General features: G+C 42.5%; 1 protein-coding gene across 4 annotated transcripts in view; it reads right to left on the bottom strand.

Annotated features, from left to right (window-relative positions):
* MYH10 (myosin heavy chain 10) overlaps window positions 1-17,568 on the bottom strand; it is a 461,218-nt gene that overhangs the window by 262,655 nt on the left and 180,995 nt on the right. For all 4 annotated transcript variants that reach the window (XM_029600341.1, XM_029600340.1, XM_029600342.1 and 1 more), the window contains one exon: window positions 6,863-6,981. In XM_029600341.1, coding sequence (XP_029456201.1) covers window positions 6,863-6,981 — 119 coding nt within the window. The remainder of the gene's footprint in view (window positions 1-6,862; window positions 6,982-17,568) is intronic.

Raw genomic sequence — 17,568 nt, 5'->3', positions numbered from 1 at the left:
AAAATAGAAAAAAGGATAGAAAATGGTTAAACAATATACAATTTAAATGTAGTATACAAAATAGATAAATGTTATAAACAAACGGCAAGGTGATTTAGGAGTTATTGGATTGTGTCATTGAGTTGTGTCCGGAAAGGCTTGCTTGAATAACCAAGTCTAAAGTTTTTTCCTAAAATTTGGGAGGCAAGGCTCCTGTCTGAGGTCTGTAGGAATGGAATTCCACAGTAGAGGGCCAGCTGTGGAGGTGGCACGATCTCTTACGGTAATGTGTTTGGTCGTTTTCGCTGGGGGAACCAGGAGGGAACCTCTATATGCATCTCTGGTAGGTCTAGTGGAATTATGTACTTGGAGAGGGAATTGGAGATCGAGAGTGGTGAGTTGATGTATAGTTTTATAGGTGATAGTTAAGGCTTTATACATGATGCGGAAGTATACGGGTAACCAATGAAGCTCTTTCAGGATGGGTGAAATGTGGTCTCTTTTCCTTGCGCCTGTCAGAATACGGGCAGCTGAATTTTGAACCATCTGTAGTGGTTTGGAGTATGATGAAGGTAGACCTAGCAATAGGGAGTTGCAGTAGTCCAGTTTCGAAAATATGACTGCTTGGATGATCGTTCTGAAGTCTTGAGCGTGGAAAAGAGGTCTTATCCTTTTCAGGACCTGGAGTTTATAGAAACAGACTTTGGTTGTTTTGTTGATGTGTGCTTTGAAGTTTAGCCGGTTATCTATTATCACTCCTAGGTCTCTAGTTTGTGTGGTAGGGAGATTGGTGGGAAGAGTACTGTAAATGACGGAGATTGGTGGGAAGATTGGTGGAAGATTGGTGAAGATTGGTGGAGATTGGTGAGAAGATGTAAATGAATGATTGTAAATGAATGATGTAAATGAATGATTGGTGAAGAATGACGGAGATTGGTGGGAAGATTGGTGAAGATTGGTGGAGATTGGTGGGAAGATGTAAATGAGGGAGATTGGTGGGAAGAGTAAATGACGCAAGCCTTCCTCAAGGTTATAGTATTGAGGAGGTAAGGAAGTGTCTGCAGAGGATTGCTGAAGATGTGGTTGCAACGCTTGCAACCACAGGTTCTGCAGATAGGGGCAACCTTTACTTTAAGATTCCCCTGTCGATGTTTAATTAAGTTTAAAGATAAATCCTACTTATTTTTTATACCCTCACAATTAACACAGTTTATACGTGAAAACTCTGTAACTTAGTGTGTTAGTCTTACACATAACTTAGCCCCAAACCTTGGGAAGTCTGTGTTTGTTCACCCTCATAAAATAGTTAGCTCCTGCCAGTGCTAAGAGTGAATTCTTAGATTTAAGTTTAATTGATGTTCACTTGGATTCTGTATTGTGGACTTGAAATTGTATACATGAGAGTATTTCTAAGAATCAAAATTTCCTGATATGAGTTATGATGTATGTAATAATAATAGTCAAGAGATTTTCTTTCTTGATTGAATGTTAAAAAAACTTAGATTAAATTAAAAAAAAAAAACTCACCTGAGCTAAAAAAATTCTAACTTATCCCTATCAATTAAAAAGCAGAATGAAAATACAAACAAAAAGCAAACTTTGAAATGTTTGTATGCTAATGCCAGAAGTCTAAGAAATAAGATGGGAGAATTAGAATGTATAGCAGTGAATGATGACAGACTTAATTGGCATCTCATAGACATGGTGGAAAGAGGATAACCAATGGGAGGGTGCTATACTGGGGTACAAATATCACAATGACAGAGAGGAGCACTCGGGAGGAGGTGTGGCGCTTTATGTCCGGGATGGTATAGAGTCCAACAGGATAAACATCTACAAAATTGAATCTTTATGGGTAGAAATCCCTTGTGTGTCGGGGAAGACTATAGTGATAGGGGTATACTATCGTCCACCTGGTCAAGATGGTGAGACGGACAATGAAATGCTAAGAGAAATTAGGGAAGCTAACCAAATTGGTAGTGCAGTAATAATGGGAGACTTCAATTACCCCCCAATATTGACTGGGTAAATGGCGGAAAGATTAAATGATTTCTTTGCTTCGGTGTTTACTGAAGAGGATGTTGGGGAGGTACCCATAATGGAGAAGGTTTTCATGGGTATGGACGGAATCAAAATCACGGTGAACCTAGAAGATGTGGTAGGCCTGATTGACAAACTGAAGAGTAGTAAATCACCTGGACCGGATGGTATACACCCCAGAGTTCTGAAGGAACTAAAAAATGAAATTTCAGACCTATTAGTAAAAATTTGTAAACTATCATTAAAATCATCCATTGTACCTGAAGACTGGAGGATAGCAAATATAACCCCAATATTTAAAAAGGGCTCCAGGGGCGATCCGGGAAACTACAGACGGGTTAGCCTGACTTCAGTGCCAGGAAAAATAGTGGAAAGTATTCTAAACATCAAAATCACAGAACATATAGAAAGACATGGTTTAATGGAACAAAGTCAGCATGGCTTTACTCAGGGCAAGTCTTGCCTCACAAATCTGCTTCACTTTTTTGAAGGAGTTAATAAACATGTGGATAAAGGTGAACCGGTAGATATAGTATACTTGGATTTTCAGAAGGCGTTTGACAAAGTTCCTCATGAGAGGCTTCTAGGAAAAGTAAAAAGTAATGGGATAGGTGGCGATGTCCTTTTGTGGATTGCAAACTGGCTAAAAGACAGGAAACAGAGAGTAGGATTAAATGGACAATTTTCTCAGTGGAAGGGAGTGGACAGTGGAGTGCCTCAGGGATCTGTATTGGGACCCTTACTTTTCAATATATTTATAAATGATCTGGAAAGAAATACGATAAGTGAGGTAATCACATTTGCAGATGATACAAAATTGTTCAGAGTAGTTAAATCACAAGCAGATTGTGATAAATTGCAGGAAGACCTTGTGAGACTGGAAAATTGGGCATCCACATGGCAGATGAAATTTAATGTGGATAAGTGCAAGGTGATGCATATAGGGAAAAATAACCCATGCTATAATTACACAATGTTGGGTTCCGTTTTAGGTGCTACAACCCAAGAAAGAGATCTAGGCGTCATAGTGGATAACACATTGAAATCGTCGGTTCAGTGTGCTGCGGCAGTCAAAAAAGCAAACAGAATGTTGGGAATTATTAGAAAGGGAATGGCGAATAAAATGGAAAATGTCATAATGCCTCTGTATCGCTCCATGGTGAGACTGCACCTTGAATACTGTGTACAATTCTGGTCGCCGCATCTCAAAAAAGATATAATTGCGATGGAGAAGGTACAGAGAAAGGCTACCAAAATAAGGGGAATGGAACAACTCCCCTATGAGGAAAGACTAAAGAGGTTAGGACTTTTCAGCTTGGAGAAGAGACGACTGAGGGGGGATATGATAGAGGTGTTTAAAATCATGAGAGGTCTAGAACGGGTAGATGTGAATCTGTTATTTACTCTTTCAGATAGTAGAAAGACTAGGGGGCACTCCATGAAGTTAGCATGGGGCACATTTAAAACTAATCGGAGAAAGTTCTTTTTTACTCAACGCACAATTAAACTCTGGAATTTGTTGCCAGAGGATGTGATTAGTGCAGTTAGTATAGCTGTGTTTAAAAAAAGGATTGGATAAGTTCTTGGAGGAGAAGTCCATTACCTGCTATTAAGTTCCCTTAGAGAATAGCCACTGCCATTAGCAATGGTTACATGGAATAGACTTAGTTTTTGGGTACTTGCCAGGTTCTTATGGCCTGGATTGGCCACTGTTGGAAACAGGATGCTGGGCTTGATGGACCCTTGGTCTGACCCAGTATGGCATTTTCTTATGTTCTTATGTCTCATTGTGGTCTTTTAGTTGAGCCACTGCATCTTGTATCTTGTCTCTGAATAGGTTTTCACCGGTACATGGCAAATCAGCAAGTTTATCTTGGACTTCAGGTCTCAAGTCAGATGCTTTCAGCCAGGCCCACCTCCTGGCGTTGATTCCCATTGCCGACAAGCGAGAAGCTGTTTCAAAGGAGTCGTAAGCAGCATGAACCTTATGCTTCCCAGGCTCAAGGCCTTTCTGTAGTATGGTGTTGAGACTATCTTGCTGTTGTTGGGGAAGAGAGAGTCAGCTATTCCCTGAACCTGCTTCCAGAGATTCCTTTGATACTGTGTCATGTAAAGTTGGTATGCAGCTATGCATGACACTAGAATAGAGCCCTGAAACATCTTTAGACCCAAAATATCAAGAAATTTTTGGTCTCTACCAGGAGCTGTTGAAGAATGAGGTTGCAGTCTTCTGGCCTTCTTCTGTGCAGACTCAACCACCACCGATTGATGGGGTAGTTGTGGCTTCTGGAATCTAGGAATATGTTGGACCAGATTAGCTGCATCTGTCCTCTTATTCACTGGCTGGACAGTACAAGGATGCTCCCAGAGACGATGCTGGAGATCCACTAGCACTTCGTGGACAGGGATTGCCATAACTTCTTTCGGAACATCAACAAATTGGAGAATTTCCAATGTTTTGTGGCGTGTTTCTCCTCTGTAATCAGGTCAAAGGGGATCGTCTGACATCTCCCTTACAAAATTAGCGAAGGAGAGATCTTCTGGGGGAGATTTTCTCCTTTCTTCCGGAGGAGATGGCATCGGTGGAATCAGTGTTGAAAGGGGACTGGAGTCCGTGCCGTCATCCTCTGAGGATCCCAGAATGGGAATCAGGACTTTCAGAGACTTTGCGGGTTGCTTTGGCATCGGTGGCCCAAGCTGGTAGGAAAGGCACCGATAAGTGCATCCAGTCTGGTTAGCAACAGTGTAAATATAGATGGCTCCGGTGTCGGTATGGGGGCCGGCATCAATGGCTGTAAGTCTCTGAGATCATAGAGCACTGCATGGCGGATAAAACTGTCCAGTTCCTCCCTGAAAACTGGTGTAATATCGCAGCTACAGGGGGAGGCAGGCTAGGTGCTACTGGCACCTCCACAGGGACTTGTGGGGGCTCAGTACCTGGCACTGATATCAGTGGGGATTGCCTTGGTTTTTCGGGTGGAGAGGGTGTTAAAAGCTCCTCTACCCATGTTCTCTTCACAAGTGGCTCAATAGCAGGAGAGAGGGGATGAGGGGGAGCCTATATGAGGAGATTGTGAAGGAGTGTGTGCATGTATGAAAAAGGGATCATGTGTATGTGAGGGTGCTAGCCTGTGTGAAGGGATTGTGTATGTGTGAGAGAGCCTGTGTGAAGGGGTGTGTGAGAGAATAGGTAGCCTGTATGAGAGAGAGAGAGAGAGAGAGAAAGGAAGCTTGTGTGGGTGTGTATACAAGAGAGGGACCCTGTATGATGGGATGTGTGTGCGCGAGAGGGAGCCTGTATGAGGATGTGTGAATGTGCACTAGAGAAAGGAAGCATGTTAGAGAGAGAGGGACAGAGAGGGGCTGTACTGAGAACGGGGTCAAACTCAGAGTGGCGATAGAGTGGAAGGGGTTGAGCCTAGAGGTGGAGGGGAGAGATACTGGCAGGTGGAGGAGTTGGGGCCTGAGAGGGCAAAGTGGCCAGGGGAGTAGGGAAAGCAAGTGGAAGGGACACACTTACAGTGAATTTCTAGGGAAATTCTGCTCAAAATATTTAAAATTCTGCATCTTTAAGTAATAACTTTTTTCTATATTAATTTAAAATGTAATTAAAGACTGTCATGTAAATTTTATTATTTTGACCAACAAAGTATGCAGAATTTTGCAGAATTAAGTTTTTGTGAACAGAATTCCCCCAGGAGTATCTTTTAGTTACTGATTGATGCCTGTGAAAAAGATAAGGACTGAACCTTGAGATTTTGTTTTTCGTCAAGAACAGGTCCCTTTCTTGGTCAACATATTTCTATTTTTCCTAATGTTTTAAAAGAAACTCAAAGGCAAAAAACTTTAAGCTATAAACTACTATTGGAGGAATTTTTTTGTTAAAATTCCCATGTAAATGTTCTGTAAATTAAAGGAAATAACTGTTTTCTATATTCTTCTCAACTGGATTCTTGCTAATCCGGTCTCTCTGAGTTTGGCAAGATCATGAAGGTGGTCCTGGAAGCTCTTAAATTGTATTTCAGGATCTCAATATTTTGTCACTGGTAATACTCCCCCTATTGTGGACTAAACAGTAGCTTGTATATTGAAGAAAATTTGTTTTGTTTTACTTTTAAATTGTCCCAATTATACATTTAACAAAGGGAGAGGGGAGCCATCCGTGACAACCAGTTAAGTAATTGGTAGATCCTCTGTAGTCGTTCAAAAACTCTTGGGCACTTGATTTAGCTGGCTAAATTAAATCTAAGTGAATTTTCAACCACAATTTAATCAGCTAGGTTGTGGCTGAAAATTAAAACTATAGCTGGTGTGGGAAGAGTTGTGTGTATTTCTGTGTGAGGTAGAAGTTAGAGTATGTTGTGAGTTTGGGAAACGAGTATTTTTAAGTGAAGTAGGAATGGGGGAGTTTTTTGAATTATTATTGTACACTGCTTTGATGTACTGCTTTGGGCAGTCTATTAAGTTTTACAAAATAAATAGCTAGTTAAGTAGGGAGGCATTTTTTAAATTAGATCTTCAAGAAATTAGGATAGGTGGCTGTAACACACCATATGGCAGATGAAGTTAGACAAACTATTTAATATGTATCAAACAGCAGCAGTGGTGTTCTAACCAAAAGGTTTACATAAACTTATGGGTTTTTGCCGTGGTTTGGAATTCAGAAAACATCGATAAAGGCATCCAAAGATATATATATATTTTTTTTTTTTTATCAAAGTGAAAAATAAATGCTGTTTATGTTTCACAAGATTAATCCAGCTAAAAAGTAACAGCAGCAGCATTTAATAGACACCAGAAAGTTTCATGCATTTCAAACTCATTATCTAGTTCCAGAATTTACCTGTTCTTTTGTTTGTGCCTTCTGGACATAGTCTCTGCCAACTTTTATGCGTGGAGTAAGGATTGCACGAGTAAATTCCATGACATTCATTCCCAGCAAGTGGCAGAGTTTCTGTGCAGCTGAAAATGAAAAGCCAGTAACATTTTAGTTACCACAGCTTATATAATGCAGTTTATGAACAGTTAGACTTCTACAGAAGATGACTTCCTCACACCATGGGGCCAATGTAAAGACCCATGGTGAAATCAGCGCTATTTTTCAGTACATATTGGGGGGGGGTTTAGCGTGCAAGGTAAAAGCAGACGCCTCCGTGGGATTTAATAAGGGGATGGCCTGAAATAAGATACATGCAGAAAATCCGCGCCAAATAAATATGTAATAAACCGCTTAAATCTGCATTAATGTGGTCATCCATGATTGAAACCCGCATTAGTGTGGTGACCTATGATTGACTCTTGGCTGAAAGCCTTTAGGACATTAGTGAGTAAGTGGTCTGGGAGTGGGGCTGAAGGTGGGTAGAACAATATCTATCCTTGGTCATTTCACGTATTATATATATTTCTTTTTGTACAGGTAATTGAACTAAAATAGATTATACCCTTTTTTTCCTTTATCATCATAAAACGTATTGGTTAAACAGCAGAGATGTGTTATCAGGACAGTGGGATTTTCTTTTATGGAGATTTTCTTGCCATGGGTGTGCAGGGCTTGGATTTTCTTGCCATGGGTGTTCAGGGCTTGGATTGTTTTAGTTGGGGGGGGGGGGGGGGGGTCACAGATTAATATCTTATTTATTTATTTAAGGTTTTTTTATACCGGCATTCATGAACTCGTTCACATCATGTCGGTTTACAGAAAACAGGGGTGCGGATAATACAACCAAAAAACATAAATAACGTGATGAAGAGAAGCAGTTACAATTAACAAGGGCTAATGAACTGGGAATGTAAGAAATAGAAAGAGATAGAGGAGAATAATTATATACAAAAGTTCAATATAAATATGGTGTCTCATATGTACAGTCTCTGAGTAGAGAGTTTGTTTATGGTGCATATTAGGTAGAGTTCGAGAAGGCTTGCCTGAAAAGCCATGTCTTGAGTCTTTTCCTAAAGGTTAGGAGACATGGTTCGTTTCTGAGTTCTGGAGGGATGGAGTTCCATAACTGTGGGCCTGCGGTGGAAAGGGCTCGGTCTCTTAAGGTGCTGTGATTAGTGGTTTTCGTGGGTGGAACAATGAGGCATCCTCTGTAGGCTTCCCTGGTCGGTCTTGTGGATTTGTGGAAGCGGGGAGGAATTTGTAGATCGATTGTGGTATGTTGGTGAATGATTTTGTATATCAAGGTGATGGATTTATAAATGACTCTGAAATGAATTGGTAACCAGTGGAGGTCTTGTAGCACTGGGGAGATATGGTCTCTTTTCTTAGTGTTTGTCAGTAGACGGGCTGCTGCGTTTTGGACCATTTGGAGCGGTTTTGTGTATGAGGAGGGGAGGCCAAGTAAAGTGGAGCAGCAGTAGTCCAATTTTGAGAAAATGAGGGCTTGGAGGATGGTTCTGAAGTCTTTGGCATGGAAGAGTGGTCTTATCCTTTTTAAAACTTGCAGTTTATAGAAACAGTCTTTGGTGGTTTTATTGATGTGGGCTTTGAAGTTTAGTTTATTGTCGATTAGCACACCTAGATCTCTTACATGAGTGGTTTGTAGGTTGTTTGGCAGAGAGGTTGTGAGTGTTATCAGGAGTTATGAGTAATACTTCAGTTTTGGCGGAGTTTAGTACCAGATTGAGGCTGTTGAGGAGGTTTTTGATTTCTAGGTGACAGGATTCCCAGTATTCAAGGGTTTTTGAGTATGATTCTTTGATGGGGATCAGGATCTGGATGTCATCTGCATAGAGAAAGTGTATTAACTTGAGGTTGATGAGGAGTTGACATAGTGGTAGGAGGTAAATATTAAAGAGTGTAGGGGATAAAGAGGAACCTTGTGGGACTCCGATGGTCGAGTCGTGGCGTGATGATTCTTTATTCTGGATTTTTACCTTGTAGCCTCTGTTTGGTTAGGAACGATTTGAACCAGGAGAGCGCTAAACCAGAGATTCCTATCGCAGCTAGCAGTTTGATGAGGATAGCGTGATTTACGGTATCGAAAGCTGCTGAGAGGTCCAAAAGGATCAATAGAAAGGATTGACCTTTGTCTGTACCTAAGATGAGTAGGTCTGTTAGGGAGGTAAGTAGGGATTCTGTGCCCCTATTTTTGCGGAATCCATGCTGTGAGGCGGATAGAATTTTGTTGTCTTCGATGAAGTCCGATAGTTGGGCGTTCACAAGCCTTTCCATAATCTTAGCTATGATAGGGAGATTAGCTATTGGACGGTAGTTGTTGGGGTCTTTTAGGTCCAGGTTGGGTTTTTTTTAAAAGAGGTTTGAGTGAGGCTTGTTTGAGGTCTTCTGGGAAGGAACCTTGGGATAGCGAGCAGTTGATGATGTCTGCTAATGTTTTGGATATGGTGTCTGGTATTGAGAGGAGAAGTTTTGAGGGAATATGGTCCGCTGGGTGCGAAGATGGTTTCATTCTTTTAAGGATGGTTTGGATTTCGGAAGACGAAGTGGGTTCAAACATTTCAAGATGAATGTTTTTGATGTGAGGCATTAGGGCTGGAGTTAGAGGGATGATATTGGAGGGAAGTTGAGTAAGAAGATTTGTGATTTTGTTTTGAAAGAAGATGGCGAGTTCATCTGCTTTAGCTTGAGCTTGGTTACTAGGGCATTCTGGTGAGGGTACTTGGGTTAGGGAGGAAACATAGGAGAATAGAGCTTTCGCATCAAAGACTAAGTTGTGGATTTTGGAGGCAAAAAAGTCTCTTTTTGATTTGGAGGTGCTGGCCTTGTATTGTTGTAGCGTGCGTTTGTAGGCTGAGAGTGTGCTAGCAGTAGGACTTTTCCGCCAGTTGGATTCCATTTGTCTTAATTTTTGTTTTAGCCTTCTAAGATCGTCGGTGAACCATGGTTGTTTTTTGGAGGCGTCTGGGTGGGATTTTTTTGTTGTTAGAGGGCAGAGCTTATTGGCTATGGATTCTGTGATGGAGTTCCATGATCGTAAGGCCGTATTGGGATCGGTGAGAACAATAGCGGGAAGGTGTTTGGTCAGCTGATTGGTGAGGTCGTCGGGGTGACAAGGTTTCCTGTAATTAAAGGAGGGAGTAGGTGGATGAGGAGCAGTAGATTTTTCCAATGCGAATGAGGTAGAAATCAGGGAGTGATCCGACCAGGGTATCTTCGTATTTTTTGGTGGGGAAGACGATTTTATGCCTTTGTTGATAAAGATCAGGTCCAACGTATGTCCTGCTTTATGTGTCGGGTTATTGACTATTTGGGTAAAGCCCATCGCTGAGAATGCTAGAAGGAGAGTTTGGCAGCTAGTTGAGAGAGCTGGGTTATCCATGTGGAGATTGAAATCTCCTAGTATTATTGCTGGGGCGTCCAGGTTTAGGAAGGTTGTGGTTATTTCGATGATGGGTGAGATGTCGGCTTCTAAGAGTCCTGGGGGGGGCGTAGATGAGAAGTATTTGAAGTTGGTGTGATGTGAAGAATCCAATTTCAAGTTTGGTATCGGAGTGGATCGGATGTTGTGAGAATTTGAGGTCTTTTTTAGTTGCAAGTAGGATTCCTCCTCCCCTCTTTTTCAGTCTAGGCAGGGAGAAGATGTCGTAGGTTAGCGTCGGTAGTTGGTTTAATATTGCAGTATCTGAGGGTTTCAACCATGTTTCAGTTATTGCGCAAATATCTGGTTTATCGTCAGTGAGGTAGTCGTTGAGGAATAGTGATTTTTTGGTTATAGATTGCGCATTGAATAGTGATAAGGTGAATAGGGAGAGGCCTAGTAGTTGGGTTATCGGAGCTATTAGGATTGGTGTGAGTGTTTTAAGGTTGCGAAGGTTTGCTTGTCTGGTTGGATTTCTTTTCTGTGAGAAATAGTGAGGTATGATTGGGATTGCAAATGTTGGATGCATTTTAGAGGCTAGGTCCATTTTAAATGTGGGTGTTGTTATAGAGGATGCTGTGTTTGTTTGAGTGGAGTTGTTGAGTGGAGTGGCGTTGAGTGGATGCTGGAGTCCTGGAGTGGCTGCTGGGTGGATGCTGGAGTCCTGGTGGTGGATGCTGGAGTCCTGGCGTGGATGCTGGGTGAGTGCTGGGTTCCTGGGTGGTTGTTGGAGTGTGTAGTCGTTTGTGAAGTTTGATTGTCTTTGTTTAGCGTTGTTGAGAGGCTGCTGGAGTCCTGCAGAGTTGTCAGTGTGTTTCACCGGTACAGCTGTTTGCCTCTGTATATGTCGTCCTGAATTGTTGTTTGAGAGGGAGAGCGTTTGAGCGTTAGATGGCTGACCTTGAATGTGTAGACGGACCTGGTTCTGATACGCTTGGAAATCTTGGTGGATTTTAGCAGCTATTCAGCCGGCTTCCAGTTAGTGGACGAGGATTCCGGGGCTCTCAGGGGCTGCATGAAGGGGCGCACAAAGGGGTGGGCCCCTTTGTCGCGCGCCTTTGGCGCGCGACGCTCGGCGCCTCAGATGTCCGGGATTAAATCTCGTGTGCTTCTCCGGGATTGGTTGAGGAAGAACCGTTGCAAAGAGGGCGGCAGAAGTCGAGCCGGCTCTTTAAATTTGGCGCGGTCGCGTGGTGCTGAGGTCACCAGCGCGACTGGGGAGGCGTCGGTCCGTCTTTCGTGCGGGAGGGCCCTTCTTGTGGCTTCCTGTGGCGGTGGGCGGAGAGCGGCGAGGCAGCCGGATTGCTGCGACCCCAAGAAGAATCCGGAGGAGGAGGTAGGTGGTACGCTTCCCCGTGGCCGGAGCAGGGGCCCATGGAGGTAGGGCGAGATTTAAGGCCTTACCCCGATGGGCTCAAGCGCCGGCTGCGCGGGCCTCTCTCCCAGCGCCTATCTGCTCCGGGGACCTGTGATCGCTGTTGCAGTCCGTCGCAAAAAGGGCGGCAGAAGTCGAGCCGGCTCTTTAAATTTGGCGCGGTCGCGTGGTGCTGAGGTCACCAGCGCGACTGGGGCGGCGTCGGTCCGTCTTTCGTGCGGGAGGGCCCTTCTTGTGGCTTCCTGTGGCGGTGGGCGGAGAGCGGCGAGGCAGCCGGATCGCTGCGACCCCAAGAAGAATCCGGAGGAGGAGGTAGGTGGTACGCTTCCCCGTGGCCGGAGCAGGGGCCCACGGAGGTAGGGCGAGATTTAAGGCCTTACCCCGATGGGCTCAAGCGCCGGCTGCGCGGGCCTCTCTCCCAGCGCCTATCTGCTCCGGGGACCTGTGATCGCTGTTGCAGTCCGCTGTTGCAGTCCGGATCGCTGTTGCAGTCCGTCGCAAATGTACAAGACATCAATTCCCCTCAGCATGCTAAAACGAATAAAGCTAAATGTATTCTACTGCAAGAAACCCACCTATCCCTTGCAGAGCATAGGAAAATGCATTCTGGCGGAGTGGGGCAGCTGTACTCTGCTTCGTACAATTCAAGGAGTCTGTGTATTGGTGTGCTCATGGATAAGTGTTTACTACCTGTGGTGACAGTCCATACTTGACCCAGATGATAGATTATTTTGTGCTGTATCGTTAATCAACTCTTTCATGTTAATGTGTATGGCCCTAACTCTCCTGATACAGAATTCTTTAATGACTTGAGACAGATTAATTGCCCTTGGTACTACTACACTGATTGTAGGGTGTGACTGGAATTACTGTCCAAACTCGCGAAGTCAGCCAGTCTACGGGGAGCACCCTCCGAGAACCCTGGATATAAGTCACTCACTGATACCTTCAAATTGGTAGATGTATAGAGAATTCATAATACCTCTGGACATGATTACACTCATTCACATAGGCATAAATCCTACAGTAGTATAGATTATTTCCTCTGCTCTGCTGACCTGATCACTGGTCTATAAAAAATGGATACACTCTCTAGCACTTTATCGGTTCTTCATTCCCTCTGGCTCTCATTGGACTTGGTTGGGGCTCGCTCCAATGTTGGTGTCTCAACAAGCCCTTACCTGGGGAAGTGCTCTAAGGAGATGATTGTTAAAGCAATTGCAGACCATACAGAATTTCACCCAGAAGCAGAATATGACCCAACCCTATGATGGGAAATCCTGAAAGCCTAAGGGGCAAATTGTTGCATACTCTAGCTCTTTACACAAAAAATGTATGGTCTCGCAGAGTAAGTTAGAAGTCAAAATCAAAGAGCTGGAGGTCAAACAAAAAGAATTGTTCACTTAAAACTCTACATGAGTTGGATAAGCTCAGAGAAGAAATTAAATCTTTAGAAACCGGGAAATAGAATGGGCACTTAAATTTACCCATTTATCCGGTCATAAGGACAAGATGGTGGCATAGAGGGAACGCTGATCGCCCGCTGTGATTTCGTTGAGAGGTTTTCCTGGAACTACTATCGATATGCCACCAAAAAGAAAGGGAAAGTGAGGGTTTTCCCTCTGAACCCCTACCTTCCCTGACACAGCTGGAAATCTTGCGGTTTTTATCCCAACCGGATGGTTTTGAGGGAGTCTGCAAGTCCGATAGAGGTCCCAGTTCAGGAGAGTGGGAGCCTCTCGTGGAAGAGACATCCCTCAGCCCAGACCAACGACAGTCTGCTGTGCAGTGTGACCCCGGTGGGGATGCGCTACAGTCGCAGGCCACTGGCGCAGTAACTGCGACAGAGGTCGAGGGAGCATCTGCCAGCAGTTTGCAGGATGTGGATAGTTCCTCCAGTGCCGAAGCGGAGACGAACGGCGGCGGGGGAAGTAACCTGATAGTCCGACCTAAGGTTTATTCAGGGAGTGGAAAAGCTGTAAACCGTACGGAAGGACACCAGGAGATACCGCCTGCCTGCATTCAGGGTGAGTCTTGGCTGCAACCCCAAAACCTGAGGCAGTCACCCTAGAAGCTCTCTGGGACTTGGTGGCGAGCTTTCGCAGTTCCCTTAAGCGTCTTGAAAGCAAAGTAGTTTCAATCGCTTATAATACTCAACAGAAGATCTCAGACTTACAGCAAACTACCTCAGCTCTCGTTAATAAAGTTGCTGAGATAGAAAATAAAGTTCAAGTGGCTCAAAAGGCAAATGCAGTTATTATCAAAGACCAACTTGCTTCATCTAGAAGAATGGAGATTCTAGAAAATAATACTCGCCAGTTAAACTTGCGGATTCTAAATTTTCCTCAAATTGTTGGAGAAATCTCATATACTACTCTTAAATGTTTCCTAAGAGAAGCCCTGGATTTTCCTGAAGATAAAATCCCATCAATAAACTCGTCATTTTTTAAATAAAAGGGCTACAAATTCAGGAGACACTTTGGGTTTACCTATTTTGAATAATTTAACACATTTTTTGGAAAGTTCTAATTTAGAAGTACTAGATAGGAAAACCCTAATTAGTTTCATTTGTTTCAACTAGAGATGTGAATGATGTTATGAGAAGTTTCCTCAGAAAGTTTCCAGTTGTTTTCTATGACCAAGCGATAAGAATTTATCCAGATCTATCTCAAATTACACAAAAAAAGAAGAGAATTTCTGGTTTTTAGACAAGAAGTTATATCTTTAGGATTTACTTTCACATTAAGGTATCCTTGTAGATGTCTATTAAAAAGAAGTGATGAAACCTTTTTTTTTTCCAGCCAGATCAATTACAGCAATTTGTATTGGCCCGTAAGCCATCCACCTCTTCCCCGGTAGCCAGTTAGGATGTGGGTAAAATGTAAAAGATTCCGGTTTAAAATCCAATGTAATGCCATACTGTTTAGAAGTATTTCCTATTATAGTCTTCTAAAATGTCCTACTTTATGATTTAATTTTTCCTTACTGTAATATAACAAATTGCATAAGAAATGTAGTGTGAATTTAATTTAAATGTCTTGTTGCTAGGTTGAAAATCTGATTGTGATGAAAGTACAGAATCTTTTGAATTTGTTAAAATTTAAAATGAGAAATACAGACAAAGCCTGCTATCCACAAAATAAATAAAATAAAAAATTTACCCATTTAAAATATAAGCATGGGAATCGGGCTGGGGCATTTCTGGCAAGAGCTATTAGGAAACAAGAAGGAGGTACTATCATTGCCTCTATTAAGGTTGAGGAGGGGGTGCAGACTACAATACTCCTTTGTTGATAGAGAGAAAGCATTTGTACAACATTCACCAAGCTTTATAGTGCTCATGATAATGCAGACCCAACAGCAATTAGGTCTTTTTTGGATTCCTTAGACCTACCTAAGGCACCCCTACAAAATTTGGAATATAAGAACATAAGAACATGCCATACTGGGTCAGACCAAGGGTACAGCAAGCCCAGCATCCTATTTCCAACAGTGGCCAATCCAGGCCATAAGAATCTGGCAAGTACCCAAAAATGAAGTCTATCCCATGCTACTGATGCTAATAGCAGCAATGGCTATTTTCTAAGTCAAATTGATTAATAGCAAGTAATGAACTTCTCCTCAAAGAACTTATCCAAACCTTTTTTAAAACCAGCCACACTAACCACATCCGCTGGCAACAAATTCCAGAGTTTAATTGTGCATTGAGTGAAAAGAACTTTCTCCGATTAGTTTTAAATGTGCCACATGCAAACTTCATGGAGTGCCCCCTAGTCCTTCTATTATCCGAAAGACTAAATAACAGATTCACACAGACCTCTCATGATTTTAAACACCTCTATCATATCCCCCCTCAGCCGTCTTCTCCAAGCTGAACACTCCTAACCTCTTTAGTCTTTCCACATAGGGGAGCTGTTCCATCCCCTTTATCATTTTGGTCACCCTTCTCTGTACCTTCTCCATCGCAACTATATCTTTTTTGAGATGCGGCGACCAGAAATGTACACAGTATTCAAGGAGCACTACAGAGGCATTATGAAATTTTCTGTTTTATTCACCATTCCCTTTCTAATAATTCCCAACATTGTTTGCTTTTTTGACTGCCGCAGCACACTGAACCGACAATTTCAATGTGTTATCCACTATGGCGCCTAGATCACCTTTATCGACATGTTTACTAACCCCTTCAAAAAAGTGAAGCAGATTTTTGAGGCAAGACTTGCCTTGGGTAAAGCCATGCTGACTTTGTTCCATTAAATCATGTCTTTCTACGTGTTCTTTGCTTCAGTGTTTAATGAAGAGGATGTTGCGGAGATATCCGTTCCAGAGAAGGTTTTCATAGATAAATATTCAGATGGACTGAGCCAAATCACAGTGAACCTAGAAGATGTGGTAGGCCTGACTGACAAACTAAAGAGTAGTAAATCACCTGGACCGGATGGTATACACCCCAGGGTTCTGAAGGAACTCAAAAATGAAATTTCAGATCTATTAGTAAAAATTTGTAACCTATCATTAAAATCATCCATAGTACCTGAAGGGTGGCTAATGTAACCCCAATATTTAAAAAGGGCTCCAGGGGCGATCCAGGAAACTACAGACCAGTTAGCCTGACTTCAATGCCAGGAAAAATAGTGGAAAGTGTTCTAAATATCAAAACCACAGAACATATATAAAGACACGGTTTAATGGAACAAAGTCAGCGTGGCTTTACCCAAGGCAAGTCTTGCCTCACAAATCTGCTTCACTTTTTTTTGAAGGAGTTAAACATCTAGATAAAGGTGAACCAGTAAATGTAGTGTATTTGGATTTTCAGAAGACGTTTGACAAAGTTCCTCATTATTTATGTATTTAAGGCTTTTTTATACCGATAATCATTTGCACATCGTATCGGTTTACATGGAACAGTAAGATAAGAATGTTTACATGGAACGGTGTATAACATAAGCTAAGATAGATACATATGGTTAACATAGGTGCATAACTATGGAATGAAGTAATAAAATATTAATACTAGGAATAACTAGAATGGTATATAATTTACAGGGGAATATTTACAAGTGAAAAAGTAAGGGGGGAGTGGCTATAAGGAGGATGGTAGGGGGTGGAGAGGATAGAGGGGAGATAAAGAGGAGGCAGGATAGCATCAATTAAAATGAATGTGCTACCTAGAACTCTCTCTCTCTTCCAAACCCTTCTTATCTCAATCTCTATCTCAAGAGCTGGCAAAAGTGGATAATGAGATTTATCTGGCAGGGGAACTACCTAAAATTGCTCTAAAGGACAGGGAGGGCTTGGAAGTCCCCAACCTCATATGGTACTATGCTGCTGCCCGTCTGTGTGGCATTATAGACTGGCATAAAACTGCTTCCCCAGCATCCTGGGTCAGCCTAGAACAATCCTTGGTTGGACTAATGCCCTTGAACACCATGTTATAGCAACCCAGACAGATGTGAAGAGCCTTGGAAATGATTTCTCTCTCAGTGGCCTCCATGTTATAACTCTGGAAATCTTGGAGATCTACTCTGGTAGGTGACAGGATCTACTATTATGGTTCTTCATTATATAATATGTCCTTCGTCCCTGGCGTGGATTCCACTTTGTTCCAGCTATGGAAGCGGAAGGGGATAACCAAGTTCGCACATTTATGGGGACCACAAGGATTTCTAGATTTTACGGACTTACAACGAACTTATGATCTCCCATATGAAGCTATATATATGCTTATACTCTAGCTAGGCACTTCCTGCAAAATTCAACTGTCATTGCTAATTTGAAACTAACCAAATTGGTAGTGCAGTAATAATGGGAGACTTCAATTACCCCAATATAGACTGGGTAAATGTATCATCGGGT

Source organism: Rhinatrema bivittatum, chromosome 4, assembly GCF_901001135.1.
Source record: "Rhinatrema bivittatum chromosome 4, aRhiBiv1.1, whole genome shotgun sequence".
In the NCBI taxonomy this organism is placed as follows: Eukaryota; Metazoa; Chordata; class Amphibia; order Gymnophiona; family Rhinatrematidae; genus Rhinatrema; species Rhinatrema bivittatum.
Note: the sequence above shows the minus strand (reverse complement) of the source record. Positions and strands in the feature narration are given on the sequence as shown.